This window comes from Catharus ustulatus, chromosome 20 (genome assembly GCF_009819885.2).
Source record: "Catharus ustulatus isolate bCatUst1 chromosome 20, bCatUst1.pri.v2, whole genome shotgun sequence".
NCBI lineage: Eukaryota > Metazoa > Chordata > Aves > Passeriformes > Turdidae > Catharus > Catharus ustulatus.
The window spans coordinates 7,507,023-7,533,731 of NC_046240.1; the positions used below are offsets into that span (position 1 = coordinate 7,507,023).

General features: G+C 41.3%; 1 protein-coding gene across 2 annotated transcripts; it reads left to right on the forward strand.

Moving 5' to 3' along the window:
* The first annotated feature begins 1,094 nt into the window (after window positions 1–1,094).
* Window positions 1,095–12,636, forward strand: LOC117005360 (phosphatidylcholine transfer protein). Of its 2 annotated transcripts, none has more exons than XM_033076934.2 (7): window positions 1,095–1,295; window positions 3,795–3,912; window positions 7,384–7,463; window positions 7,797–7,968; window positions 8,618–8,685; window positions 9,166–9,231; window positions 10,439–12,636. In XM_033076934.2, exons 1-6 carry the CDS (start codon window positions 1,095–1,097, stop codon window positions 9,229–9,231), a joined length of 705 nt encoding a protein of 234 aa, XP_032932825.1. In that variant the 3' UTR covers window positions 10,439–12,636. The 2 variants fall into 2 exon arrangements, with proteins under 2 accessions (XP_032932825.1, XP_032932824.1); XM_033076933.1 differs by lacking the exon at window positions 10,439–12,636 and adding an exon at window positions 9,634–10,412.
* The last annotated feature ends 14,073 nt before the right edge of the window (window positions 12,637–26,709 follow it).

The window sequence follows — 26,709 nt, forward strand, 5'->3', positions numbered from 1 at the left end:
CAAATTCTGGCATCAAATTTACATACTGGGAGGAAGTCTGTGAGATACAATCTTGCCCTCTGCCAAAATGCTCTCCCCAGAAGTTTTCTGGACTGTGCAAGGATGAGGGTCAGCCTGTATGTCCAACCCAGTCAGCCAGAAATCCTCATGCTCTGCTTGCAAACCAATTGACTGGAACTGGAAAGGACAGCTGACATAAGTGAACTCTTTGTCAAAGAGCTCAGCCACTTGGCAGGGAAGCTGGAAACACTACATTATTCCAGCCTTGCACAGAGGTTACCACCAAATACATTGGGTGGTGCTGCCAGTCAGTAGGTTTGATGATGTCCCACTGCTCAGAGCCGCTTGTTTCATTCTGAAGACACAGTGTTCAGCAGGAAAATCTCACAGGAATTAGAAGACTAAAGCTGTGATGAAAACAGATTTACAGCTCTAGGGAGAGAACCTGCTGTATCACATTTTGAAGGCCTTAATGCTTAGGCTGAGTGTGATAGGTGATGTCACTGCAGAGCCTGAGGAGGATGCAAAATGTCCTTGCCACTGGATTTCTCTTGCCAGTGGATTTCTCCTGCCACTGGATTCTTCCTACCACTGGATTCTTCCTGCCACTGGATTCTTCCTTCCAGGGAGCTCATCCCAGTGAAAGTTTTACCGTCCCCTTCCATCCTGTCCACCCCGGTGCCAGGGCCACACTCACCTGCCAGCTGTGTAGCAGTTATGGGTTCTTTATATAATACTATCATACGTACAGTCCCTAAGGAAAACTGCCTTTCTGAACGTGCAGACATACAAAAATACACGAAAATACACAAAAATACACAAAAATACACAAAAATACATATGTTCAACCTGTGTTCTTGGGGCACACCCCATAGGGAAGGCCCTGACCATCGCACCACCAGGCTGTCCCCGTTCTGGCAGTAGTCTGATGTCACACACACCGAGCCCCGGGGTTGCACCTGCAGGGCAGGGATGTGCCGTGCCCCGCTGCCAGCCCCAGCCCCAGCCCCGGCCCGCAGGCTCGGCAGGGCCCGGCCACGGGGCGGAGCGGGGCGGGCCGGGCCGAACGGGGCTGAGCCCGGCCCGGGCCGGGCATGGCGGAGCCGCCGCGGCTGCAGGGAGCGCCGGGGATGGCCGGGCCCCCGGGGCTGGAGGAGTGCTCATCGCGGGGATTCTCGGAGGAGCAGTTCCGGGCCGCCTGCCGGGAGCTGGACCAGCCGGCGCCGGCCGCGGAGTGCCCCTGGCAGCTCCTGGTGGAGACCATGGGAGTGCGGATCTACCGGCTGTACCACGAGGTGGGCGGGCTGGGGGCGGCGGTGGCGGGGATGGGGGCGATGGTGACAGGGTTGCTGCCGGGGATGGGGGTTATAGAGGCTCTGGTGTTCGGGTTGGTGCCGGGGATGGGGGTGATAGAGGCTCTGGTGTTCGGGCTGGTGCCTCCCGGCCCTGCCCGCAGCCGCCGGTTCCCCGCACAGCCTGGGCTCGGTGTCCCCGGGCTCGCAGAAAGCCGCTTTCCTGCTAATGCCATTAAGTGCTGATGGGAAAGCTGCTGTGCCGCAGTGACCCTGCTCCGTGCCGGGGGTGCAGCTGGATGGGAATTCCGGGGTGTTCCGTGTGTCACCCTCCTGAGCCTCGGGAATTCCCGGGTGTTCCCTGTATCACCCCCTCAGCCTTGCAGGGGATTTGTGCTGAAGGCAACGTGTCCCTAAACATCTGCTCCCTTGCACTCTGTGTCACAGCATCCTGCTCTCCTGGAGTCCTCCCCCCTTCCTGCCACTCTCCAGAACCCCTTTCACTTTTATTTTCCACCGTTCGCCCTCTAAAATCCGGAGGTGGTTCAGAAAGGGTTGGGATGAAATTTTCTCCCTTTTTGCAGGGACTAACTTCTTCAAAGAACTTCAGTAGTTTAGGAACTGACTTGTGATTGACAGTGTTTCTATCCTGACATAGATTTGTTATTCAGTACTGACTTCTAAATCCGTACATAAATAAATATATATTTTTACATATATATATAAATATCCATCATAGTTTCCTCTCAACTCCTTCTGGACCTCATGCTGTTCTTTGCATGACAATTTTGTATTTGTATTCTGAAAAATCATTTCAGACACGGTTAGTTGGAAAAACCAGCCAGCATACAGGGCTGTGCTAGAGGCACAACGGGGTGGAGAAAGCCTCTTTAAAAAAATCATCATTTCATATACCTTGGAATTTTCTTCAGTGATAAATAGTCCCTGTTTACAGTGTGGTGCACACAGCAGAGACTGGGGTGCTGCCATGCAGGAATTGGTGTGGTGATGGAGTACAGGGTGCTCGGGGTGTTCCTGCTGCATCATCTTCTCATGCTTTTGTACAGAAGGACTGTAGAGCTAAAAGGACTGCTGGAAACTAAAAAAGCCCATTTATAGGTGTCTGTCTTTTTTTAAATGCTCCTAGTTTAGGCAGGATGGACAGACTGCATAGGATGCAAGGGACCTTTTCGAGTCCAATCCTCTGGTTCTCCTGGGAAATAAATCTCCTGTTTTGTCTTTCATTTGCGTCAGAATACTACAAGAGAAGATGAATGAAGTCTAGAAGGAGGGTCTTAGATTAAAGTTTTACTGAAAAATTAGCTTTTAGCACTTACTGAACTGCAATTCCCCTGTAGCAACAGTAGTCCAGGAAGCTGAAAGCAGCAATTATTCTTCCTGTTGTCTTCTCTTTTGTCTTTCCACCTTCTCTTCAGGCTGCAGAAACAGATCTGGGCCTTCCTGCTCAGTGCTATATTCCAGCCAAGCTGATTGACTCTCCTGATGATAGGCCTCAGAAAAACTGAAACATTTCACTCTTGTTTTAACTTTCTTACTGTAAATTGCTGTTTTTCTTGTGAGAATAAAAATGTTGATGTCTCTTACAAAGATGATAAGTGCCTGAGGTTACACAGGTGTTGAATAGTTCAGGTTTGAAGCTGGTGAATGGTGCACAGTGAAGATGAGTAGCTCAAGCTTCTTGCTCACATTATTATTTTCTGGTACTTCAAATCTTCATCTTCTAAAGTTAATTTGTGAAGGTGAGGAAAAGAAGAAAATTCATCTATTCACTAACAGGATGTTATAACCCTTCTCTTCCTTTCCTTGGGAATGCTTACATTTGATTTCTGTATATTTGAAATGCTCTCACTAAATGCAATTTAGTCTTGAACTCGTGCTAACAATGGTACAAACATTGCTCTATAGGCACAGATGGAATTACCATATGTTGAAAGTGAAACAGGAGATATCCTGCACCCCACCCCTTCAGTGCATACAGCTTTCTGAAAGAAAATAGCTGATAAGTATTCAAGGCAGATACAAGAGTGTGTTGTATGTGAGCATGGACATTGTAAAGCATTCTTGTATCCCAGCCTGATGTATAAACATAACTAACTTGCCACAAGAATTTAATGCTTCTGGTAAACCTCAGTGTGGGCAGGATTTAGTCCACACTGACCACTGGAGATGAAATGGGGACTGTGTTTGTGAAGAAACATGTTCCCTCTGGAACTCCTGATGAAGTAAAAGGGTCCTGGTGTAAGGGAAGGAACAGCCATTGTGCAGGGCAGGTCAGCCTGGCTGGATTGAAACTTTCATGTATAGATCAAAAAGTCGAGAGGTTAAAGACTGAGTCTTGCATTGTTTTTTGAACACTTGCTTTCGCAGCTCTTGAGCATATTTGTAATTTGTGCCCCACCTAACTTCCTTCAGCTGTTCTCCCTAATGTGGAGTACTTCCCTTTCCTGTGTGACTTTTCCTCTCTTCATTCCGTTTCCACAGCAATCAGGACTTTATGAATATAAAATCTTTGGTGGTCTTGCTGACATTCCCCCAAAATTGTGTGCAGATGTCTACATGGACTTGGATTTCAGAAAAAAGTGGGATCAGTATGTTAAAGGTAAGCTCATCTAGGCACTGTAAAAGCAAACTGGAGTCCACATTGATTGTTCCTACTAAAACTTTCCTCAAAAATATTTTGAAGTAACTGCCTCCAAAGACTTTGGGTCAGACTTAAATATCTTTTGGGGTAAGGTTGCACTCTGCAAACACACAAGTAAACACTGATTTGAATCACTGATGTCTCAACAGCATTTATCTTTCCTCTGGAATGAATTCTTTCCATGTTGGCTAAAGCACATGATTAGCATCACTGGTTATGCTGGAGCACCTTGTAACTTCTGGCTGTAATGCTTATGTTAAATTTTAGTAGATGTCTTGGGAAGAAATTGAGGTGCATCTCTGCATATGGCAGTGGAGCAGTGCTTCCTAGAATAGCAGGTTGGAAGGGACTTCTAGGATCTTCTGGTCCAGACTTCCTTGGTGAGAGCACAGTCAAGACAACATAGCCCAGCACCCTGTTCAGCTGAATCTTAAAATTTGTCCTTGAGAAGATTATTTCTAAGGCTGATTGTTCTCATTGTGAAAATTTTTCCTCAGGTTTCCACCAGTTTGATGCATGATGGAATATCTTTTCCTGAAAACAAGGTTGTTCTTGGCACCTTTTACAGTCAGGAATGGGTGTATTGAGAGAATACACGGTAACTTCAGGCTTTTACAGAGAAAGGAATAACTAATTTAGTTAAGTTTATTTAATGTGGGCTTTGTAAAAGGGCGTGGAACCTGGATATCCATATGGTTTTAAAATCTCTTAAGTCAGCAGTAACAAGGTAAGGGTTCAGCTGATGTAGATATCCAGTAATCCATTTATTTTAAAGATGGAGAGCCTTTTCTTTTTAAGCCTGTGCTTGAAGTCAGAGCAGGCTAGTAAAACTGAAAAGGGTCAAAGTGTTTTGCTGAGCAAAGAGCAGTGTTAAAAACCAAAGAATTGTTAAATGTTGTGCTTGTTAGGTTTAGGACAGCTCCACGGTGAATGACTGCTGATAATTTCAGTGGCTGTGTTGATACAGAAACCCATAAATTTAACTCATGCCAGTCTTGGTCAAATTTAAGGAGTAGTGTCTTCATTAAGAAGTGCAAATTGTCCAAATGGTCAGTAACTTTCTTGTGACAAGAGCCATTTATGCCAGAGTGGGACTCAGCATTATCGTATTGGATGTAAAAATATTCTCTTGAGTTACTTCAGTAGTCTTTAAGTGCATTTAGGACAAATGAATGCTTCTTAAATAAACACTTTTTTTTTTTTTTAATTCCTTCATAGAGAAAAGAAAGGAAGCTGCTGGGGGAAGCTACACCCTTAAACTAAAAACTAGATAATGTTGCAGAGCTGACATTTATATCCTTGCTGACCATGGTTTGTTAGTCTGTTAATTTATATTTGTGCTGGTGCTTTAAGTCCAGCATTTTAGAGAAATTAACTCTTGAAGGGCATAAATACAATGAAATGCTTTCCCTCCTACTTAAAAATTGACATAAGCCCACCCATTTTTTAGGACAGTACATATGATGAAATAGTGCTAGCAGTGTTTTAAATGTAACCCCAGTTCAGCCTGGGCTTTTCCTTTCACATTTAGGAAGAAACCTTCTATACTGAGAGCCTTCTTGCTCTTGGAGCTGCTGTTTCTATTCCTTGGTGCTCCTACAGCCATGCAAGTGGCAGTGCAAAGGAGAGTTCTCTGCTGAACTGCTGGCTGGCATTGAAATAAAAACCTGACCAGAAGTAGCTGCTGCCTTTTTATCTGAAAAGGCAACTGCTCCTGAATATTTCTGAATATCCATGAGATGTGGACATCCTGAGGCCTGGACTGTGCTGCAGCTGCCAATTCAGCAGGGAAGTTGTGACTAAACTGTGGAGTAGTGGCTGAGGTACCTCATGCTTCTGTGGCACAATGCAAAGGGTTGGGCTGAGCAGTACTGAAATTGCCACTCCTGACTGCAGCACCTTCCTGACTGAGATCAGACTTCCCAACAATTTAACAGGAATAACTGACTGTTGAAGCAGTAAGTACTGCTATGCCTATTATGGATGGAATGGACTTGTGATCTCTTCTAGTGATGCTAAATGAAATCAGATTATTGATTAAAATGCACTTTATTCTGGTTTGAAATGAATGCAGCTGGGATGTGGTTTATCTATTGTGTGTTTCTCCTGTGTTTGCAAAGACAGGTAAATGAGGTAGCTAATAACAGTTGTGTCATGCTGCCTTTGAAAAAGGAAATCTCTGTGGTTAGAAGCGAAAGTAAAGTGAATAATCCAATGCTCCAGTGACCTCTGGTGGAAAACATAAATGTTGTGGGTTATTACAACACCAGGTGCATCCAGTACTGCTCAGCTGGAGAAGAGGAGAAGCTGTTTCTGTGGGTGACAGCTGATCTGCAGGGCATACTAACAGCAGCCTGGTTTGGAATATATTAAATATATTATATAGGGAAAGAATCTCCCATCTGAGGCACTGTTCTTGCTTTGTCAATGAGATTATCAGTTTATTCTGGCCTCGCTTTCAAAAACCTGCCTCTGGAGGAAACAGAGCACCTCAGGCACAATCTGCTCTAAAGGGAGACCCCTCTCACTGTTAAGGTGAGCCTTTCTGGATCACTCTTCTTTACTCCAGGCCCTGAGCAGGAGCTCACCCTGGCTCACCCCATGGCTTGGCAGGTCCATTGCCCTCATAGTGGCACTTGCTGCCTCAGGGAAAGAAGCTGGACTGTAGATAGGTTTTCAAACTCAATTATGTGGATTGATTAGAACTAATTTTTCTCCTTCATGCCAGACTACTCTCTGACTGAGTCACTGCCATGTTTTAGGCACTATTCTTAGGTTATTTTTTTTCCACGTTCTGCTGCCTTCGATTTGAGTTTCCAGGCAGACTGAAGGTGGTGCAATGAAGGCTCATAAACTGCTCAAGATTCTAGTTTGGTGTTGCATGTATATACTGTGAAAATCCTGACAGCTTTTCCAAAATTCATTAATCCCTCATGTAAGAGGTCTTCAGGTGTTAAAAAGCTGCACTCATCCTAGTTCCATGCCTTGACATGCCTGTGTAAAAGCATATTGTACTTGTGACTTAGAATTGTGCAGAACATGCACAGGGGAGGAAAAAGCTTTGAGATGGAAAGGCTTTGAATGAGCAAACTGTTGGAATGGCAAGGAATTTGACTCTGCTTCCCCCAGAATTGTTCTGATTTTATGTTCTGGGTTTTTGGGGGGATTTTCTGGGGTTTTTTTTCCTCTCAGTTAATTTAATAACCACAGAAAACCAGGCCACTTATTTATGTCTATTTGATTCCTGAACAGTCTTGGTAACTTCATAATGTCTCTTACTGCTACAATTCTACATACTTATTAATTTTGACATCAGGGTTGCATGTAAACTGTGTTCATGTCAGAAATCTGAGCAGTTCTTGATGCCATCTAGATTTCTGTTGCAGTAGAAATTAAAAATATCTAACAGTCTTCTTCCTTCAACTGTAGAACTGTATGAGAAAACATATGATGGTGAAAAAGTAATCTACTGGGAAGTGAAGTACCCTTTTCCTCTCTCAAACAGAGATGTATCCTTTCAAGCTTTTGCTCCTCTTGCAGTTTTTGCCAGCTGGTCATCCAGGAATCCCAACAATGATCTGATTCCATCACTCTACTGCTCTGATCTAAGATTTTGCAGTCCTCCTGTTCCATGAATATACACAGCCTGAGGAGGAGTGTGTGTGCCTCTTCCCACACAGAGCTAGAGCTCACATAGCTGAATTACTGCTCTGCAGCACTGAATCCTGTAGGGACATGAGAAATAACTTGAAGGAGCTGCTGTTTGTGATGGAGTTCACTTGTCAACTGCTCATCCTTCAAGCTGACATTGTTTTGACATGCCTCCTCAACTCGCCATGCAGTATGTCTATATTCGGGAACGCCGGGAGATGGATGTGGATGGGAGGAAGATCTGGGTTGTGTTAGCAAAAAGTGTGGCTGTTCCTCAGTGCCCTGAAAAGCCTGGTATTATCAGAGTTAAAAGCTATAAACAAAGCCTGGTAATTGAAAGTGATGGCAAGGCTGGATGTAAAGGTAAGAGGTCAAGAAAACGTGACACGTCATGCAGCCAGGGAATGCATGGATTGGCAAAACACACAAAGGGGGGGGCTGGAAGTTTTAAACCAGGGGTTACTTTAAAATGAATGAAACCTTTGGAAGTGTCTGGTGCAGTGCGCTGCTGTGAAGAATCTTTTTATTTAGCAGTTGGGCTGGTGGTTAGGAATAGTTATTGACCACTTTCTTCTGCCCTCCCATCCCACACCCAGTCTGTAATTTCTTTTCCTGCCAGACAGTTCAGCTGGGGAGGCTCTGCTGCAATTTTCTTAACTCAGCAAAGATTCTAGTATTGTGTTTGACAGATGTATAGATTAAAGGGTTTGCCTAGAGCTTGACTTCTGTCTGAGATTAGTCTGTTAAAGACAGTCTTACTTTATAAGACAGGGTGCCAAAAACGGTTTGCAATAATCTAAATTTCTGTTGTGGCTCTGTCAGCTTCCTAGAGGTTAACAGGGAATGCCTTTATTTACTTCACATTTCACTTCAGGACAAGTTGACTTTTTTGTGCAGAATTTAGAGTAGAACTGTTGTAGTTGGTGCTTCAGTGATGCACATGGACAGTTTCTGTCACAGTGTGTTAGAGTGAATCTGCAGTAACTGTCTGTAACTTCTCTCTCCTCTCTAGTCTATATGTACTATTTTGATAATCCTGGTGGCATGATTCCATCCTGGCTGGTCAACTGGGCTGCCAAGGTAAGGAAAGGTTACAGGCAATGATCTTTGGTTAATCTGTTTCAAACAACAAATTCACTGCAGTCATACCCATCTTCTGTGTGTTGGGCAGAATTAATTTTTTCTGAAACAGATATATTTGCCTTCCTAGATTTTACACAGTCTTATATTTACAGTCTCACTGTTGTATGCTCTCATGACAATTGTCTTAATTAATTCACTTATTTTAACTCCTGTCAAATTCCTTTGGTTTATCAACTAGGCAGGTAAACTTCTGCAGCAAACCCCAAATAATCTGTTTCAGAGCATATATGATGAATAACCTCAAGACAAGCAAACTTCAATAATGCAGTTTGTTCCTGAAGTGTTCAAGGAGTATATTAGATCTTAGAATTGTATCTGTTTGAAGGCCCTGATCTATGTAATGGGAATTCTCATCTTGCTTATAGTTTTTATTGATTTCATCATGCAGGAATAACTTTTCTGCCTTTCTCTTTACAGAGTGGTGTGCCTGCTTTCTTGAAGGATATACAAAAAGCTTGCCTTAATTACTCTAAGAGCACATAGGTATTGAAATTGATCTTAATTATTTAATTCCTAGATCCCTGCTCTTACGGGAGCAGCTGTTATGTATTACACTGGATAAAATCTACCTCTAATATTGGAAAAAAATTTATTTTAGTTGAGTTATGCATTGAGTTTTATTAGATTTTTTTTCCATCTCCAACTGAAGAGCTGGCCACTGGCAAGGTAATACCTACATCAGCTGCAGCTTTTGAAAGTATTCAAGTTTAGCCTTGCTCCCCATGCTTTGCTAATGCTGGTTGTCAGGTGTCAAATAGAGGAGTTTTGTGATGGATGTGTTACATCCTTGCACAAGAGACAACAATCTTACTAGGAAAATGTCTGAACTTGGACTGCAAATTGTCTGCATGTGTAATGCCTGGATCTGCCTTTGTTACCTTGCAGAGTGGCTTCCTCCTGTAACCCAGTAATGGAAGAGGAAATTGCAGAAGAGGAAATGCTTTTGCTGCCCAAGTTTGTCATTCCTAAACTCTCTGCCTGATATAAACCTAAAACATGCTGAGGGATGAGGTGAATTGCCAGAAATGTGCAGTAGGAACTGGAAGTCTGTGATGCTAAGCTCTCTTAAATCCAGATGTAAAAAGATCAAGCTTAAAGCCTTGCACTCACAGCTCCATACTTCTGTATGAAAAGTAAAAACCCTTAGCTGTGTCCAGCTAGAAGAAGAAGGAGGAGGTGACTTCTTGCATGTCTGATTTAGAGGAACAAGTTTTATCTTCAGAGTCAGTAGCCTTACCTGTAAAGCAGCTTGGATACCAGCTTGAAACTGGAAGTAATTTTAAACTGAGTGCCTGCCACTGAATGTGGATGAGCTTGATGTGGCAATTGGACTTGCTTGCATTTTTAAATTCCATGCTGATATAAAGAATGGATGGTGATGCACTGAGAACTTAATTGAGCAGGAAATTAAATTTCCAACACCTTTTTTTTTTGGGGGGGGGGGGGGCGGGGTGGGTACAGGGAGTGCATAAAAGAATGAGAGGACATAATTCTCAGGGATTTAAAATATTCTCATTGTTTCATAGTAATGTCATTCCTAAATCTAATCCTATGTCTGCATGTCTGGTAATGGAGTAGCTTTGTCTTAAAAAAATAAACAATTGAAATAATTGCTTTTATACCTTGCATGAATATTTGCTTCCAATAAATCATTATTTTGTCCATGTAGTGTTCTTGTTCTCTCTCCTAGGTTTAAGAGTGCCATGCTGGGCAGGTCACAAATGACAGGCTGATACTGTGAGCTGCCTTACTTTTAAAGGATTTTGAAAGAATAAGTTGGATTAGAACTAAACAGGCTTCTTGTGTTCTGCCAGCAGTTCAGGCATTTTTCAATGTCTTTGACTTGGAGGCTGTCACTGGATTGAATATTACAGTGTTACACAACATGATATAACAAAATTTTATAAAGAGACTATCTGAGGATGAATCTTCCTGGAACAATGATGCAAACTAAATAATTTGCAGTTCTTTCTGAACAAAACTGACCTCTGTGCCACAACAGTCCAAACCTTACCTATAATTGTACACCTACCTTAAAATTTGAGTTGAAATGTTTACAAGCAACATGTACCTAGTGAGCTGAGTATGTGCACAGAGATGAATCATGTACAAAAGAGGTCATTTTTTCATTATTTTTCTCCAGACAATCTGTAATTCTGTTTAGTCTTTAAGGAAATGAAAGCAGGAGAAAGACTGAAAGCATTTTATAATTATGAATTCACTTTGTCTTAGTTGTCACCAAGGCAGAGTATCCATGTGTATGCAGTGTGCTGAGGTACTGAGGCTGGGAGTTCAGGAAGGTGAATGGCTCCTCTGTCAATCCAGCTGGAATTTGATTTCCTACAGACCCACACTGAGCGTGTAGAACACACAGCCTTTGCTCACATCCATGCTGAACCCATTGCACAGGCACTGCTTGTGCTGTACACAACTTTCTGAATTAAAACACATTTGATTAAACAGCAGATACTAACACCGGCTTTTCCACTGGTTACAAGCAACTAAGCAATGATGTGAGATGAAAGCAACATCAGATCTTGTCTTTAATTCCCTGTGGGCTTTTAAAGTAACATAAATATGCAGAGACACTCCAGTTTAAGTCTGGGTTACTACACCCATTTGTATTACTAGGGAAGGAAAGTTTGTGTGATGTGGCTTCATCTCTAAATGGAAGATTGTGACTAGAAAAAGTTCAGTATGTTCAGTCTTTGGATGTAAAGACGTTCTTAAACCATTGTAGAGCATTATTAATGACTGATTAAATATTGATCTCCCATAAATTATGCATGTATCATGTGAGCCTTTCTGGATAGCTTGAGCAGGAATTTACCTGCAGTGAAAGCTGTTAAGTCACCATGCATTATGAATTGTGGTGCACAGGGTTATAAAACACAAACCCCCTTCCCATGCTATTTGCTCATGTAGACCTTGAGGTTGGTTTTGTTTCACCCACCTGCCCAAAACTGGAGTGCAAAGTCACTTCTTTTAGTGATGTGTTGTAAGAAAAGGATTGTCTGAATAAAACAAGAATGAACATTTCTGTTAGGTGATGGCTGAGCCTCTATCTTTTGTATCCTACCTCAGTTAACAGATTGGTAGGTATCACACTACTGATTAACAGGGACTAATGAAGTTTTCCCAGCAGCCAAACAGAACTAGAAAATGCTGTAGTTTCAGTCAACAAACAGGCTTCTGCTCCAAAGTGCAATATCAGAGTTTGCATAAACTTAATAAGCTTTGGATCTATTCTCATACAGAAATTCTGTTCTAAATTTAGCAGCTCTTACTGAAGCATGTTTTGGCATGTTCTTCACAAAAAGAAGTGGTGGTTTTTTCAGAGTGACTGGTTCCCCACTCCCTGTTTCCATAAGGAATGATGCTGTAACAAAATGAATATAAACCATTCTTCCACGATGAGTTCCAGCCATTCAAATCCATTATTTCCATGCAATCTCTGTGTACAATGAATGTATTTGAGTTGGAAGGTAGAGTTAAGGGAAAGATTCTCATTTTCAGAAGGGATCTAATGATACTTAAATGTCACTTAGCCAACTGTTATTTCTCCCTGAGCACAGATTTACCTTCCTCTATTGAGATAATTCACAACCAAATTTACTGTCTCACTATAGTTCCCTGATCAAATGACTACACTTTCAGACAAAAAACTTTGTCTTCACTCATCTCAGTTTCAAGACTCTGAAAACTTTCATACAAAAATAGAAAAGAAGATGTATGGCAGGAGCAAAGTTGTTATAAATTCAGATGGACTGCATGAAAGATAAATACTTTTTGATGAGCAGTAAAGAACAAATCTCTACAGCAGAATTGGTTTTGCTGGTTCTTTTCATGCCACTCTTATTTACCACTGTAGACTTCGGAGTCCTGATCAATAAGCTAAATAAAACTGGTGTTAAAGCATCCTACTAATTCTCTGTAACTGCCAAGGAACGTATTACAGTAATTTCATGATTATAAGCCGCACCATTTTGACTAAAATTTTGGTCCGAACCCAAAGTGCGGCTTATAATCTGGTGCAGCTTATATATGGACAAAGAACGAAAAGTTGCTGTTTTAGTTTGGAGGACAGGTGTCTGCTGAGAAAGGCAGGAACTTCTCTTTGAAATGGAGAATGTAAACCCCTCCCTCCAAATTATTATGATTTTGAAATCAAGGGGCTTTCAGGCAAAGATATGGGAATTAGGAATAACAGTTCTTTACTAGGGAAATTAAAATAGAAATACAGTACTACAAAGAACAAACCCCAAACCCTGACACAGTCAGAGTACAACCTGACACCCGTCAGGCAGGGTGTTGGCAGCAGTCCCATTCCATGGTGGCTGCATCCTCCTGCAGTGACAGATGTGGCTCAGTTGGAGTAGTGCTCCTGTACAAGGTGCAGTTTCCCTCCGGAGCTCCAGTGGTGATGTGGAGAAATCCGGTTTTCCTCTGGAGTCCAGTGGAGAAAGGGGCTCCCTTAGTGTCCCAAAACCTCTGTTTTTATCTTGGTAAGGAATGTTGGGCTCTTCCCCCTGTCTGGAGCAACTCCCAATGGGATGCAGTAATTTTATCAGTGCCACAGTGGGACTCAATGGCCATGAGCAGAAAATGACTGGCTGGAGGAAGGATGGGTTGTGAAAAGATAAAGAACAATGCCCTGCCTGGTTTCAGTGGATGCCCATTAGCAGAATATCTGCCATTGAGATCAGGATCACTGCCCCCACCCTCAACAGATGGTGATAGAACAGATACATTTTATCACACTCTGTATTGTAATGTGCGGCTTATAATCAGGTGTGGTTTATGTATGGACAAAGAACACCCGGAGTCCGGAATGGAGTCGGTAATTTGGAAAACCCGGACTGGATTCCTCCCGGAGTCCGGAATGGACTCGGTAATTTGGAAAACCCGGACTGGATTTCTCCTGGAGTCCGGAATGGAGTCGGCCGGTGATTTGGAAAACCCGGACCGGATTCCTCCCGGAGTCCGGAATGGAGTCGGTAATTTGGAAAACCCGGACTGGATTCCTCCCGGAGTCCGGAATGGAGTCGGTAATTTGGAAAACCTGGACTGGATTCCGCCCGGAGTCCGGAATGGAGTCTGCCGGTAATTTGGAAAACCCGGACTGGATTCCTCCCGGAGTCCGGAATGGACGCGGTAATTTGGAAAACCCGGACCGGATTCCTCCCGGAGTCCGGAATGGAGTCTGCCGGTAATTTGGAAAACCCGGACCGGATTCTGCCCGGAGTCCGGAATGGACTCGGTAATTTGGAAAACCCGGACCGGATTCCTCCCGGAGTTCGGAATGGAGTCTGCCGGTAATTTGGAAAACCCGGACCGGATTCTGCCCGGAGTCCGGAATGGAGTCGGTAATTTGGAAAACCCGGACTGGATTCCTCCCGGAGTCCGGAATGGAGTCGGTAATTTGGAAAACCCGGACTGGATTCCGCCTGGAGTCCGGAATGGAGTCGGTAATTTGGAAAACCCGGACTGGATTCCTCCCGGAGTCCGGAATGGAGTCGGCCGGTAATTTGGAAAACCCTGACATAACGGAGAGAAGAAATATCTTTACAACATCAAGCAATGCAATCTGATCCATGTTCAGGGTATTTAGCGACTCATCAAATATCTGTGCAACAGGCAGGAATTGATTTTCCACTCATTTCCATTCAATTTTCCAATTGATTTTGCCCAGCTGCTGTGGATGTGTGTGTGCATCACTGAGCAGCATTCATGCACACTGCTGGCTGCTGGGAAGATTTTACTAAAACATACTGCAGTTCATGGTTTTTGTTTTTATTTTTATTTTTTACAGCTTGCTGATCATGAATGATTTAGGAATTTAAACCTTCACCTTTAGAAATCACCACCTGTTACTGATGCCTCCTTTAGCGACTCAACTCAGTATACTTCAAATTGCAGGTACCTCTGACCTAGGAGCTTTGTGCTGCTACACCAGCAGTATCCTTAAAAAGCCTTGTGTGTTATTTTCTGTTGGGAATATGAGCATGAGGCATTGCTGGAGTGAGAAATTAGTTTTAGAGGTCTGGAGTGCCTGGGAGTGGGAGGTCAAAGGTGCAGCTTTCTGTTGGCTCCAAACAAAGATGAGATCAACATCTGTGCTCACTGAAGCCTATTTGGCAGCATGGTTTTAGGGGTTTAATAAAGAAAACACACAGTTTACTCCATCATAATGGAGCACATTTTATACCAGATGTTGTTGGATATCATGTAACACTTGTTTATATAAACAAAATATATATTAATGGAAAAATATGCTTTCACACTTTTGAAAGCTAGTGTGTACCTGGATGCTAAAGCTTAGATTGCTCCTAATACGTATGGAATTACTGCAAGTTGTATGAAACAGCTGTAAATTGTGTAAAAGAGATAGATTCAAAAGAGCAGAATGATAAACAGAATTCCAAGACTTTTTCTGTTTTTGTTTTTCACTTGGACACCTTTGAGTAGGGACATTGTGGTAGGTTTTTTGTTTTGGACATGATACTTCCTAAACTGAAATTCAGATGCAGAGAGCTTGCCTGTTGGAAGTACTTGATTTGATTTGTCAACTATTAATAGTGTATCTTGGAATCTATTTAATTCTATTTAGTGAGTGCTCACATGAATTGGAATTAGTTTAGTGATATTTAAATTTTCCAAGATATCCTTGACCCTGCTAGTGCAGGCACAAATAGAGCTGAATGGGCAGGTGTTCAGCAGATGGAATAAGCAGCACTCCAATGCTCTCACCATCTCCAGACAGAGTTCCCTGAAGTAGTGCAGATTAAAATGATAATAGAATCCAAATTTGCTGTACACAAAGCAGTGTCATACACAAACCTTTCTGCAGGGATCTCTGGTGTTTATATTGGTGATGCCACCTCTGTAACCTTTTACCAGTTCAGAGAAATATTCATGTGATAAATGGGAACTTCTCCCTCCCTGGCCCCACCCAGCAGTTTTTTGTGACCCAGACAACTCCTTTACAGGATGAGATTTCTGGAAAATATGAACTACGTCTGACCCACAGGTTCATACTAATATTTCAGGAAACATCCAGAATTAACAGCTTCATTTGTATAAAGATCTGACGGGAAAAATTTTATTTTTTGTGTAGAAAATGTCTTTTGTGGCCTTGTTTCTGAATATACATATAAAATCTTTCTATTCCAGTGTTTTGATTGCTTTGAGCAATGTGAGTACACTAGATTTTTACAGATCAAACAATGGCTTTTACAATATTTAGAGGGATGGGGTGAGAAATGTGCAAGTCAAACCTATCTGCCTTGGACAACAGGGAATAAATAGATATTGCAGAAGTACAGTAATTTCACGATTACAAGCCGCACCGTTTTGACTAAAATTTTTCTCCCACCCCGGAAATGCGGCTTACACTCAGGAGCACCTAATATGTGAATAATTTTCTGACATTTCCAACCGTGGAAGTGCAAACCGAGGTGCTGAGTCGACCAACCTGCCAGTAAAACCCGGGTTTACGCGATTGTTACAAATTGATTACTCTGTTGGGCGGCAGGTGGAGCCCGGCTCTGTGCAGGCAGCGTGGGGCGGGGCAGGGAAGGCGGGGGAGCTCCCTCCTTCAGGCAACGCAGCCCAGGGGGATGTGGGGGAGCTCCCTCCTGCTGGCTCCGCGGCTTGGGGAGAGACAGGGGGCTCCCGTCCCCTGTCCCCCACCTGCCACCGCTGACAGTGGGTGCCAGCGGGCTCCATCCTCACCTCCCACCACCACCGCAGGTGCTGGTGGACTCCGTGCCCCGCTGCCACCGCGGCACAGCGCTGGACCAGGGCGAGTGAGCCCAGCGGCGGCAGCACCTGGCCCTGTTGGCAACCCCGAGCCCTCACGACCCGAGCCGAGCCAGTAAACCCCGCCATGCTGCAGTTCTGTTACTATTTGGCAACTTTGTTGCACGCAGGTCCTTGCTGTGAACGAAAGTGCGGCTAATAATTGGGTGCGGCTTGTGTATTGACAAAGACATGAACTTGGCCGACACACCGGAAATGCGGCTTATAGTCGGTGCGGTTTGTAATCGTGAAATTACTGTAATTAGGATTACACGTGCACACATAATGTCATTTTTCTGTTAGCTCAGTATTCCCCGTTCTTTGAGAACTTGACCGTAAACAACTATTTTCATTTGGAATCTGAATGATAAATATATCCTGGAGTCCTACTGTGAGACAGGAACATTTGCAATGGGAGCAACTCTCCACTGGAAACCTTCATTTCCAAAGTAAGGACTGCATCCTGTGAGTAAGTGTTTCAATGGAGCCTGCTGTAATAATCATGTTGAAAAGCCTTGAACATACCTATTCATTTTAGTTTGTGAAAAATTTCCTGCCTCCCAGCTGTGAAACAGGTTGAATTGAAGGCTGTTCCTGCAGTGTAAACACAAGTACCTGTAAATTCAGATTTGAGTTTGCCTTTATCTGTACTCTAGATTTCCTGCAAATTCTAATATTTTTCTAAAGTTGTTTCAGCAGTGGAGGCAAAAGAGATTCTGTGATGACCGGTAAGAATCAGGTTTTGCTCCAAACTTAATTACCTTCTTATTCTTCATCCATGGAAAAAAAACCTGATGAGAATTAATCATGTTATTCCTAGAATGACAAGTTTGGGATTGAAGCAGTCCTACAGCACATAAGGCCAAGGGCTCCCTCTGTGCTGGATGTGCTGTGACCAGAGTCCTACTGCGGAGTCACAAAGCTCACTGCATTTCTGCCTGAGCATATCTTGGAAGGTTTTGAGTCTTTCCCTGTTTCAGTCTCTCAGAGTCATGGGGAGTTTGGCTTTTACTATTCCTGGTGCATATAGATGTCTTCCAAAACATGATAGAAATTGTGTGTAATTGCCTGGAAATGGATATTTCATTTTCAGCTGCAACTTGGAGTTATAGTTTAAGAGTGGATTTTAAATATTATTTTTATTGAGACCAGGCTGCTGTGCATTTTAAAGTTAATGTGTTTTCTCAGCATGGAAGCCATATAATCGATTTGTACATTTGAGTGGATCTCCCAAGAAGCCAAAATTGCCTGGCCAACTATTTACCCTGTGAAAAGCTCATGATGCTGTTCAGCTATTCAAATTAAAACAAACAGTAAGAATGTGCCTTCAGCAGGAAATTACTGTGTCACTAGAAGTGCCTATTATCTCAGAGCGTGAGGTGGGTATGTGAAAGAGTACATTGCCTTCCACTCATTTTTTTTCTTGTAACATGGGAATAAACTGACCCTTGATAACATTTGAGGCGTGGTTGTGGGAACCATGAAATTGAGAGCATTACCACTGAATAATGACCTTGATTAATTCACTACAATGACGGTCAGGCATTTAGAGAACCACTTTTAAATCCATCTGAAACAAGTTAGAGAATAAGAACAAAAAAGTAATCTGAGGGTCTTTTAAGGTCTTTCAGCAAGGACAGGCCTAGAAGTGCCTGCCAGGTCGCCAAATGCAATTATAGAGATCACATAAATACTTCCCTTGCATAAAGAATGTTTCACAATTTTATGTTTAACCCATCCTCTCTTTCAGATTTGTAATTCTGTATGCTCAATATCTTTGTCAGCAAGTTTGTTGTGAAAATATGACTTGTGTAGAGAACTTGTATTTTATTCTTCATCCTTTTTATTTGTTTGTTTGGTTTTGTTTGTTTTTGGTTTTGTTTTTTCTAATGGTCAGTAGATATCAGAAAAAATAAAGTTGTTTTTTTCTTTCTCAGTGATGATAATCAGCAATGAAACCAGTTGCTTTGAGAGACTCTGAAATCTCTGGGTTTGGAGATACTCAAAGCTGAGCTGGACAAGGCCCTGGGCAATTTATCTGACCTTGAAATTAGAGCCAGCTTCAAATTTGGTGCTGCTCCGGTCTGTGGGTTTGCCTGGATGACGAGATGATCCCATATGTCCCTTCCAAGCTGAGTTATTACAAGATTTTCAATATTAATAAATCTAGGAGATTACAGTGTGAATCCTTCTGAGAATGCAGCATTATTTTCTTTCCAAATGCTGTTATTTAACAGACCGACTTTAACCGAGATACAATGAGATGCACAAGTGAATGAAAAACCTACAAAAAAGATCTGTATTAGAAACAGGTACACAGACATTTTTGACAAGATGCTTGCTGTAGGCTGCTTTTTTGCTCTAGTTTCTTACTTCAACAGAAATTATCGGTATGAGGTTGGTGAGAAATCTGGGAAATTTAAACTGAATTAAATGAACATTCAGAAATTACGTTCTGAATCTTTGTTAGTGAAACAATATTATAACAAGCATTAGGTTACATTACATAAGAAATAGCATCGAGTGTGAGCGTGGTGACTAAGTTTGGGAAAGGACAGCAAGAGCAGACAAACCGAGGCTGAGCTGCACACCCCCAGAAATGTTTCTGGTGCCATTTGTTATTGCTCATTTCCTGTTGCATCCAGCAGCTGCAGATCATATCTGAAAGGTTAAAAGCTGGGAAAGGGCCAACTAGGCAAGGTTGAGATGCAATCAAAAGAGAAGATGAAATGCAGATTTAGAAAATCTAAGCATTCCATGATGATCCTGTAGCTTTATTTTAACTATCAAGGCAGTATTTTTAAAGACAGTGTGCTAAGCCAAAAAGCACTCACCAAATTTTAGGCTTATATACATGGTGAGACTTTTTATTCAGATAGGAATATATATTCAATTACATTTAATGAAAATTAAATTCATATTAAAGGATATTTACTGTTACTAAGTAGACTCTTCCAGATCCAGTGCTTATTACCATATTAATGTTCAATATTCAATATTTAGCAACACAAGAAGAACAAATCTTTGTGTTGCTCCCATTTCCAATCGACATTTACTGCTGAATACAATGTCCTTTACTGTCACATGTCTTCCCCTTTCCCTTCCCCTTTCAATACTGTGTCAACATTTGGGATGAGCCCAAATCCCTGTGTGTGATCTGACCTTCTGACATCATAGCCCACTGAGCTGCCAGCCTGGGCTGCTTCCTGCTGCAGAGTGAGCACAAACATCTCTCTCAAGGATCATCTTCTGCCCATCTATTATTTTTATGTCTGTTGCTGCTTGTGCATTTTAATGTATTATAAAAATCTTGCATGGGTTCTTGGTTGCCTTCCCAAAATACATATTTGGATCTGTGGATGGGTATTTATGTGGGAATAGGAATTGTGTCTTTTGGAATTTGTAACTGTTGAAATTAAGAAGAATGAGGGGGAAGAATAAAAACCAGACTGAAAAGACAGTAGTAAATATGAAATTATGTTGGTTAGTGTTAAGCAGGGCAAGAGCATTCTGAAAACAGACTGTTTTTTGTTTAAAATTATGTAATAAAGTAAATTCAGTATATTTTATTATAAAATCTTCAATTTAAACAACAGGGCAGTTTTTCAGGCTAATTAGTCTCTTTTTTCATTTGGCAGAGACATATTTTGAAATATGCAAATTGCATATTTTGATTTTCTGGACCAAATAATGAAGGAACACAAATGTTTGCCACAGTCCCAGGAAATGGGAGTATCTTCTGATTTGTGAAGCTGCAGAATTGTGTCAGTTTAGCACAGTGGCACTAATGGGAACATGAAGTTCCTAGGGCATTTTAGATAACATAGCTTTGATTTTTGCTGTTTCCTGTTTTCTCCTGATATTTCGAAAGTTTAAAAAAATGTATATAACAATCTGCATTGCTCCACCCTTGCCTTGCACAGAGGCTCCAACTCATATATTATTTTGTTTGGGAGTAAGTTTGTTGCTTACAGCTGCAAATAGGCAGGAAAACAAAAAAGATTCATTTGAAACTCCTCAGAATGGCAGTTTCAGTAAAACACCTTCAGTGGTTTCCCAGCAGAGATCAAAGGAATGAAATCCCCAGTGGGTTTGAACAGTGGGGTCTATTTTTGGTAGTGAAACATCCACACAGTTCCTCTGCTTTACTGAGGCTATCAGAGGAAATTGCAAATGCTGTAGAAGCTTATTCTGATGTCACAGGTTTTGGGTGGGTTCAAAGGACAAATACTGAGCCTTTCACTTTGGATTCATCTCTGTTAGTTGCTGTTTATCAAGCAAAATTGTGGTTTTGTCTGCCTCACCTACATTGTCCCACAAACAGCAATTAGTTGTCTTCAAGTATTGGGGAAATCTGTAATATGATAGACTACATGAATAAATAAGTTCTAATTTTTCACTTGGTTTTAAAACATACATTAAGAAATAGTTACTTGGTTTGTTTCAAATACAAATACAAAATATTTTAATTTTTCCCACCTCATTTTCCTCCCACTTTTCATTTATTAATCACAAAAAATAAAGTGGAGCTAGAGAAAGATGCTAAGAAAAGTATAGCAGTGAGGAAAACAAATCTTACAATTTGGACAGAAAATGGGCATAACACTACAATTGTCACTGAAAAATGAGGAAAATAGTATGTTTATTTTTGTGAAATAATTCAATATTTTTCAACTACTTTCAGCATTTTCCACTGCTGCAGAGCAGATAATGCTCTGGACAAAACAGAAGCAAAGTATTAAACTAGCAGAAGCAAATAACCCGCTCCTCTCACAGCTGCGTGGCATGGGCAGCACTCTCACACTGCTTAGGAGTTATAACAGTGGCTTTACTCCATATTTCTACTTCCCTCTCAGCAGATCCTTCAGAAGGATCCTGCCTCTTTTCCCCTGGATAAATTCTGCCTTGTTGAAGAGTGGTTGTAGGGCAGCAGAGTTCAGGTACAGAAATATCCACCTCTTCAAAGTGCTGATGATGCTGCTTCATGAGGGAGAAAACTCAGAGTGAGCTGGAACACCACAGTTTGGGAACCAAATAAATATATATATATAAATAAATATATTTAGTATTATTCTAAATTTGGCTTCAGTAGTTACCCAGAGACCCAACCATGTCTGCACAAGGAATGCAATCATTACTTAGTGGACTGTAGACAGCAGACACTGATAATTTGAGGATGCTGACAAACAAAACTGCTGTGTTCTGATCCAGTGGGTGATGTTCTAAATTGGCAGCCTCGTTGTCTTACAGCATGACCTTACATCCGCCGCTGGTGAGTCAGCTGGCAGCAGGATCACTGACTGGAATGTGGCAGAGGGGAAGGAAAGCAAAAATACTCCAGCACTGAAAGGCATGCATGGGAAGTAACTGAGGGCACAGCAGCACCTGGAAAAGGGCAGTAAATAGAGCTTAGTAGTGAGGAAAGACTACAGGAAACTGGGTACCCAAACACAGGAGAGCCAGGAAGAAATATCAAAGCATTTGCAAAAGGCCACAGGTACCATGTGACAAACAAGGGCACCACCGGGCACTCAGTGCTCACTGGTTGTGCAGGGATAACAGCAGCAATGTAGACACAGTATCTTTTTTTTTTTTAATCTGAGAAGTCACATCAGCATTTGGTTTCCTTTTTCCTGATACTTTCCTGATGTTTCACGAAGCTTTGGAAAAACACCGGAAAAAAAAATTTTAAAAACTAAATTTTATTTAACTATAAAAAATAAGTGTTTTCCTAATTCATGCTATTCAGAGACTAAAGCATTACATGAGGTGGTTGGTTGGAGACAGACAAACTACAGGGCTCATCCAGGGTCAGCTACAGACAACTTGTTTTATTGTTCAGAACTTCTTTTTATAGGGGGTTTGAATTTCCTGGGCTCAGACAGCCATGGGTTGGGATCTCAGAGTGCCCAGCTCTCTGACCAGTGATGTGTCTGCAGCTTGCCATCAGATGGAATTGGCTGGGTCAAACCTGTTTAGGTTTGAATCCAACCTATCCTTGCCTTATCCAGGGACATGTTTTACCTCCAGGCTGGTTGAGTTTGGGGCTCTGATATGGTCAAATTTATCTGAAAGCTCCAGGCCTGCTGCAGCTGTGACACTAAAATACATCTCTAATACTTTTGTGTATGAAAAAAACATAGATCTGACCATCACTGAAGGAAACACTGAGGCAGACTCTGAGTAGGGACTATCAGCTCTTAGGAAGGACCTCACTCAGGTTTATGTGAGAATCATACACAGAAGGAAATTCTGGTGTGACATTATACAGACTTTTTACCCTGCAGTTTTGCTGTCTCAGTGATTTGAATTTGAAACCTCAGTGCAATAGCTTTAAAATCTCATTAAATCCCTCCTTACTCCAACACATATGTGTGTACACAAAACACATCCCACCTGGCCATAGGCATCTTTGAATATTTGTTTACTGGCTCCCTAGCTGGGAGAACTGTAGAAATGCTTGAAAACCAAGCACACCCTGAGATCTGCCAGCTGGAACTTTGAAGTCTTCCCCAAATAATGAAACTCAGCAAAATGATGAACTGCCAGCCTTGCTCTTAGATTATTAATTACAGTGTGCAACTGCCTGCACAGGGTGAAGTCCTGCACCAAAACAGTGGAAGCTTTGCTTTGCCTTTCACCTACCCAGGCTTTTTCAGTTCTTGTTCATTTCCAATGTGATAAAAAAATATTAATTTTTTTCTATCTTCTGAACTTTTCCTGGTCCCCATGAGAACAGGGAAGCACTCAGTTTCATGCTTTTGTTTACTAATAAACACAGAATGCGTAAAAATGCCATTTTGTCTTTTGAACATCTACCTAGTAACATCTTCTGGATTATTAGTCAAAACTGCCTAGATAAATGTAAAATATTCCTTATGCTCCTCCCAAATTCAAAATTAGACAGTTCCAGAGAGACCCATTCTAGCACAAATAAAGAAAATGCAAAATCCCCAACATTATATCTGCAATTTGCTGCCCTCTATTTTCTTTTGTAAAGACAGGTTTTAAAGTACATTTAATTTGTATATAATTCATTGTGATCTAATGTTTTGAAATTAAAATGTTTCATTAAAATTAAGGTCCAGACCAAATCTGCTTAAGCTGTGGACTTTTAATGACATAAATCATTCAAAGTTTGTACTTTTACAGGCAAATTTTTAAAAGAATAGAACTAGACAGATTAAAAGCTTGGAAATTTTGCTAATCCCATTTATGATTGGAAATCCAGACTTTAGATTCAGCAGGGCAGAATGGGATTATTCACTCAATTCTATTATTACTTTACGATGTCCCTCTAAAGGTTAACTTAATGTTTGTGTGCTTCTCTTTAACCATCTTTCATATGGGTCTAATTACTGTGCAGAAGATTGATAATTTCAAGGAACAAGCATTGTCCAAAATATCATTCATGGAAGTTTCTAACGGTTTGCTGCTTCTCACTGAGACTTACCAAGGCATAATATCACCAATATCTCACATTGAAGCCTTTTCTCATCAATTATTTGGCTCAAAAGATGGATTCTGGCATTAATGCCTTCATTTGAGTAGAATAGGGTTTCTCTCTCTCTCAAATATATATAAACATAACATTATATGTCACCACATAGCTCATGGCAACAGCACATAAAGGTTTGCCTCTGAAGAGATTTATGCTCTGAGGACCCTATCTGTGAAAAGTTAGAGGAAAAAAAGAACCCGTGTAAAATTGTAGGGGGTTACTGGTTCTGTTGATAAAATATTGGTTCTGCTTGAAGGAGTGTGGGGTAATGAAGTGCAAAGAACAGGATAGAACCCTCATTAAGGCTGAAATGAAATGAGAGAGCAATCAGCAGTAATTGCAATGAAGATTTCCTTCCATTAGTTTATCTCAATGTGCTTTCATCAACATGTGCATTATTTACACACTGAAGACAGAATATGAGAGAAAGTGCTTCACTCAGCCAAAGGCAGAAGAAGTGAAAGTCAAGTTTTGTGAATCAGCCACGACAAAACCATGCAAGACACTTTGACTTTCTCATGAAATAAACAGCATATGGCCAACTCTACAACACTCCTTTGGGTTAAACTTCACTGGAGACCATCCAAGTTTAGTCACACAAACCTTTATTAGTCAAAACTTTGCCCCAGCAAAGAAGTCTGCTCAGTCCACAATCAAGAGGTGTTTTGGGGAAAGCAAAGATAAAAGTTTCTCTTTGATAAAATGGTTTGGATATTCCTGAAATCATAGCTCCATCTTCCATCTATCATCTCAGCATCAGCAGATTACCAGCAGGAGCTTCTGCAAGCAAACCAGGCAAGTGTTTGACAGTTCACAGAGTCCACATCTGTTTTGGACAATAAGAACAGAGCTTCTTGTACAGTTACCTCAAATCACACCCAAGGAAAAACCCCAGTGTATGACCAACTGAAACTACATTTTTGTACACTGTCCTTGACATAATTCACATTTATCTTATATTCAGTGCAATTTCGTGATGGCAGATTTGTCTAAATGTGACAGGCATAAAGCACTTTGCTGGTGTCTGAACTAACAGTGTCTCCAGTTTTCTTGCAGACACAAAAAGAGCTGAATCAGGTGGGGAGGGGGCTGTGTGCAGCCTGAGGAATGGGGTGTGTGGGGAGCTCAGATCAGCTCCAGACCGAAGAGAAGCTCAGAGAAGGAACGTGGCTGTATTTCTCACTTGCCATTTGCCGTTTCCATTTGCAGTGCCGGGAGGGGATGGTTTCCCTGGAAGCACAATAAGGCACTGCCCTCTAGTGCTGCGTTCAGCATCGGCCAAACAACTCAAACCAGAATTGAGGTACAGCACAAGGAAGACTAAAAGATTACATTTCCTATCACTGCTCTCTGTATTTTAGGATTCTGCAGAGTGACGTGATGATTTTTGGGCAGGCCCTGTGATCTGCTTGCTGCTTATATGGAGAGAAGTACATGAAAAGCTCCAATATCAGGCAAGTGGCATGAAAAAAACTATGCTAAAATAGTGAGACAACATCAGAGGAGACAGGTTGTTCAATGAGCCCATAATTGCCAGGCAGGGTAGGGTTGTCTTTCCCTCCACTAAATAAAACCCCCAGAACTCTCAGGTGGCTTACAGATGGTTTCCCATCAAGGTTTTCCTGAGATCATATGGGAAAAATTTGTTAACTTTCAAGACTAAAGGCAATTTCTTGGTCAATATTTAGTCCCTCGACTCATCATGAAAAGAATTATAATTAAAGTTTTGCTTTATGAGACCAGCTTCTGGATGCTGATAAAACACTTGGTGGGAAATTATTCTGAACCACAAAAAAAAGGATACCAAAGGAAAAAAACATTGGAACTGCACAGAATCTGAGTACAGTTAGGTAGGATGTGACTAAAATAACCTTGGCTTTCAGCACTGAGTATCTCATGTTTATTGATGGCTGTAATTGTTACTGCTGCAGTAGGAGGAAAATTGAAATAAAAAAAAAATCGTGCTGAAATAGTTAAAACTTGATTGGAAACTTATCAGAGTCCACAAGACCTTTGATTTGAATTTTGGGCCAGTACTTCACAATGTGTAAGGAGAACTTCAAGCATGGTCATAACTGACATGAACAGTGTAGAGTTAAAATATCTGCAGAAGACGCATGAAAAAGTCTTTTCTTAATTTCTCTTATTTAAAATCTATTTCTTTTTCTCCAGATAGAGATACTGACCGGGAACTGGAACGGTTAGGATAATTATTCACTCAATTTGGACAGTATTGGGAAAATTACCTCAACTATAGTATATTTAAAGTATATTCTATATGATTTAGGTGATAAACTGAATGTGAGCAGAGTAAACATCATTCAACATCTGCTGAAATCTTTAAGAGCTCTCTTTTTACTTCAGTAGTCATCTGACTAAGCCCTAAAGGCAAAATTATAAGTTTAAATTAGAATGTAAAGTTTTTGAAGGATTTAAAATTGGGGTTTTTTTGTTTTTGTTTTGAAACGTGACTCCAAGTAAAAATGAAACAAATTAAATTTTCTCTCATCTCTTCATTTTGGATCAAACCTATGAGTTCTTATTTATGCTTTCCTTTTTACTGAAGCAACTGAATAGTTACTTCATGGTTTGTCCCACTGAGATGAAGTAGTTTGATAAATTCCATATCATACCAAGACATGATCTTGTAAAACTGCTTT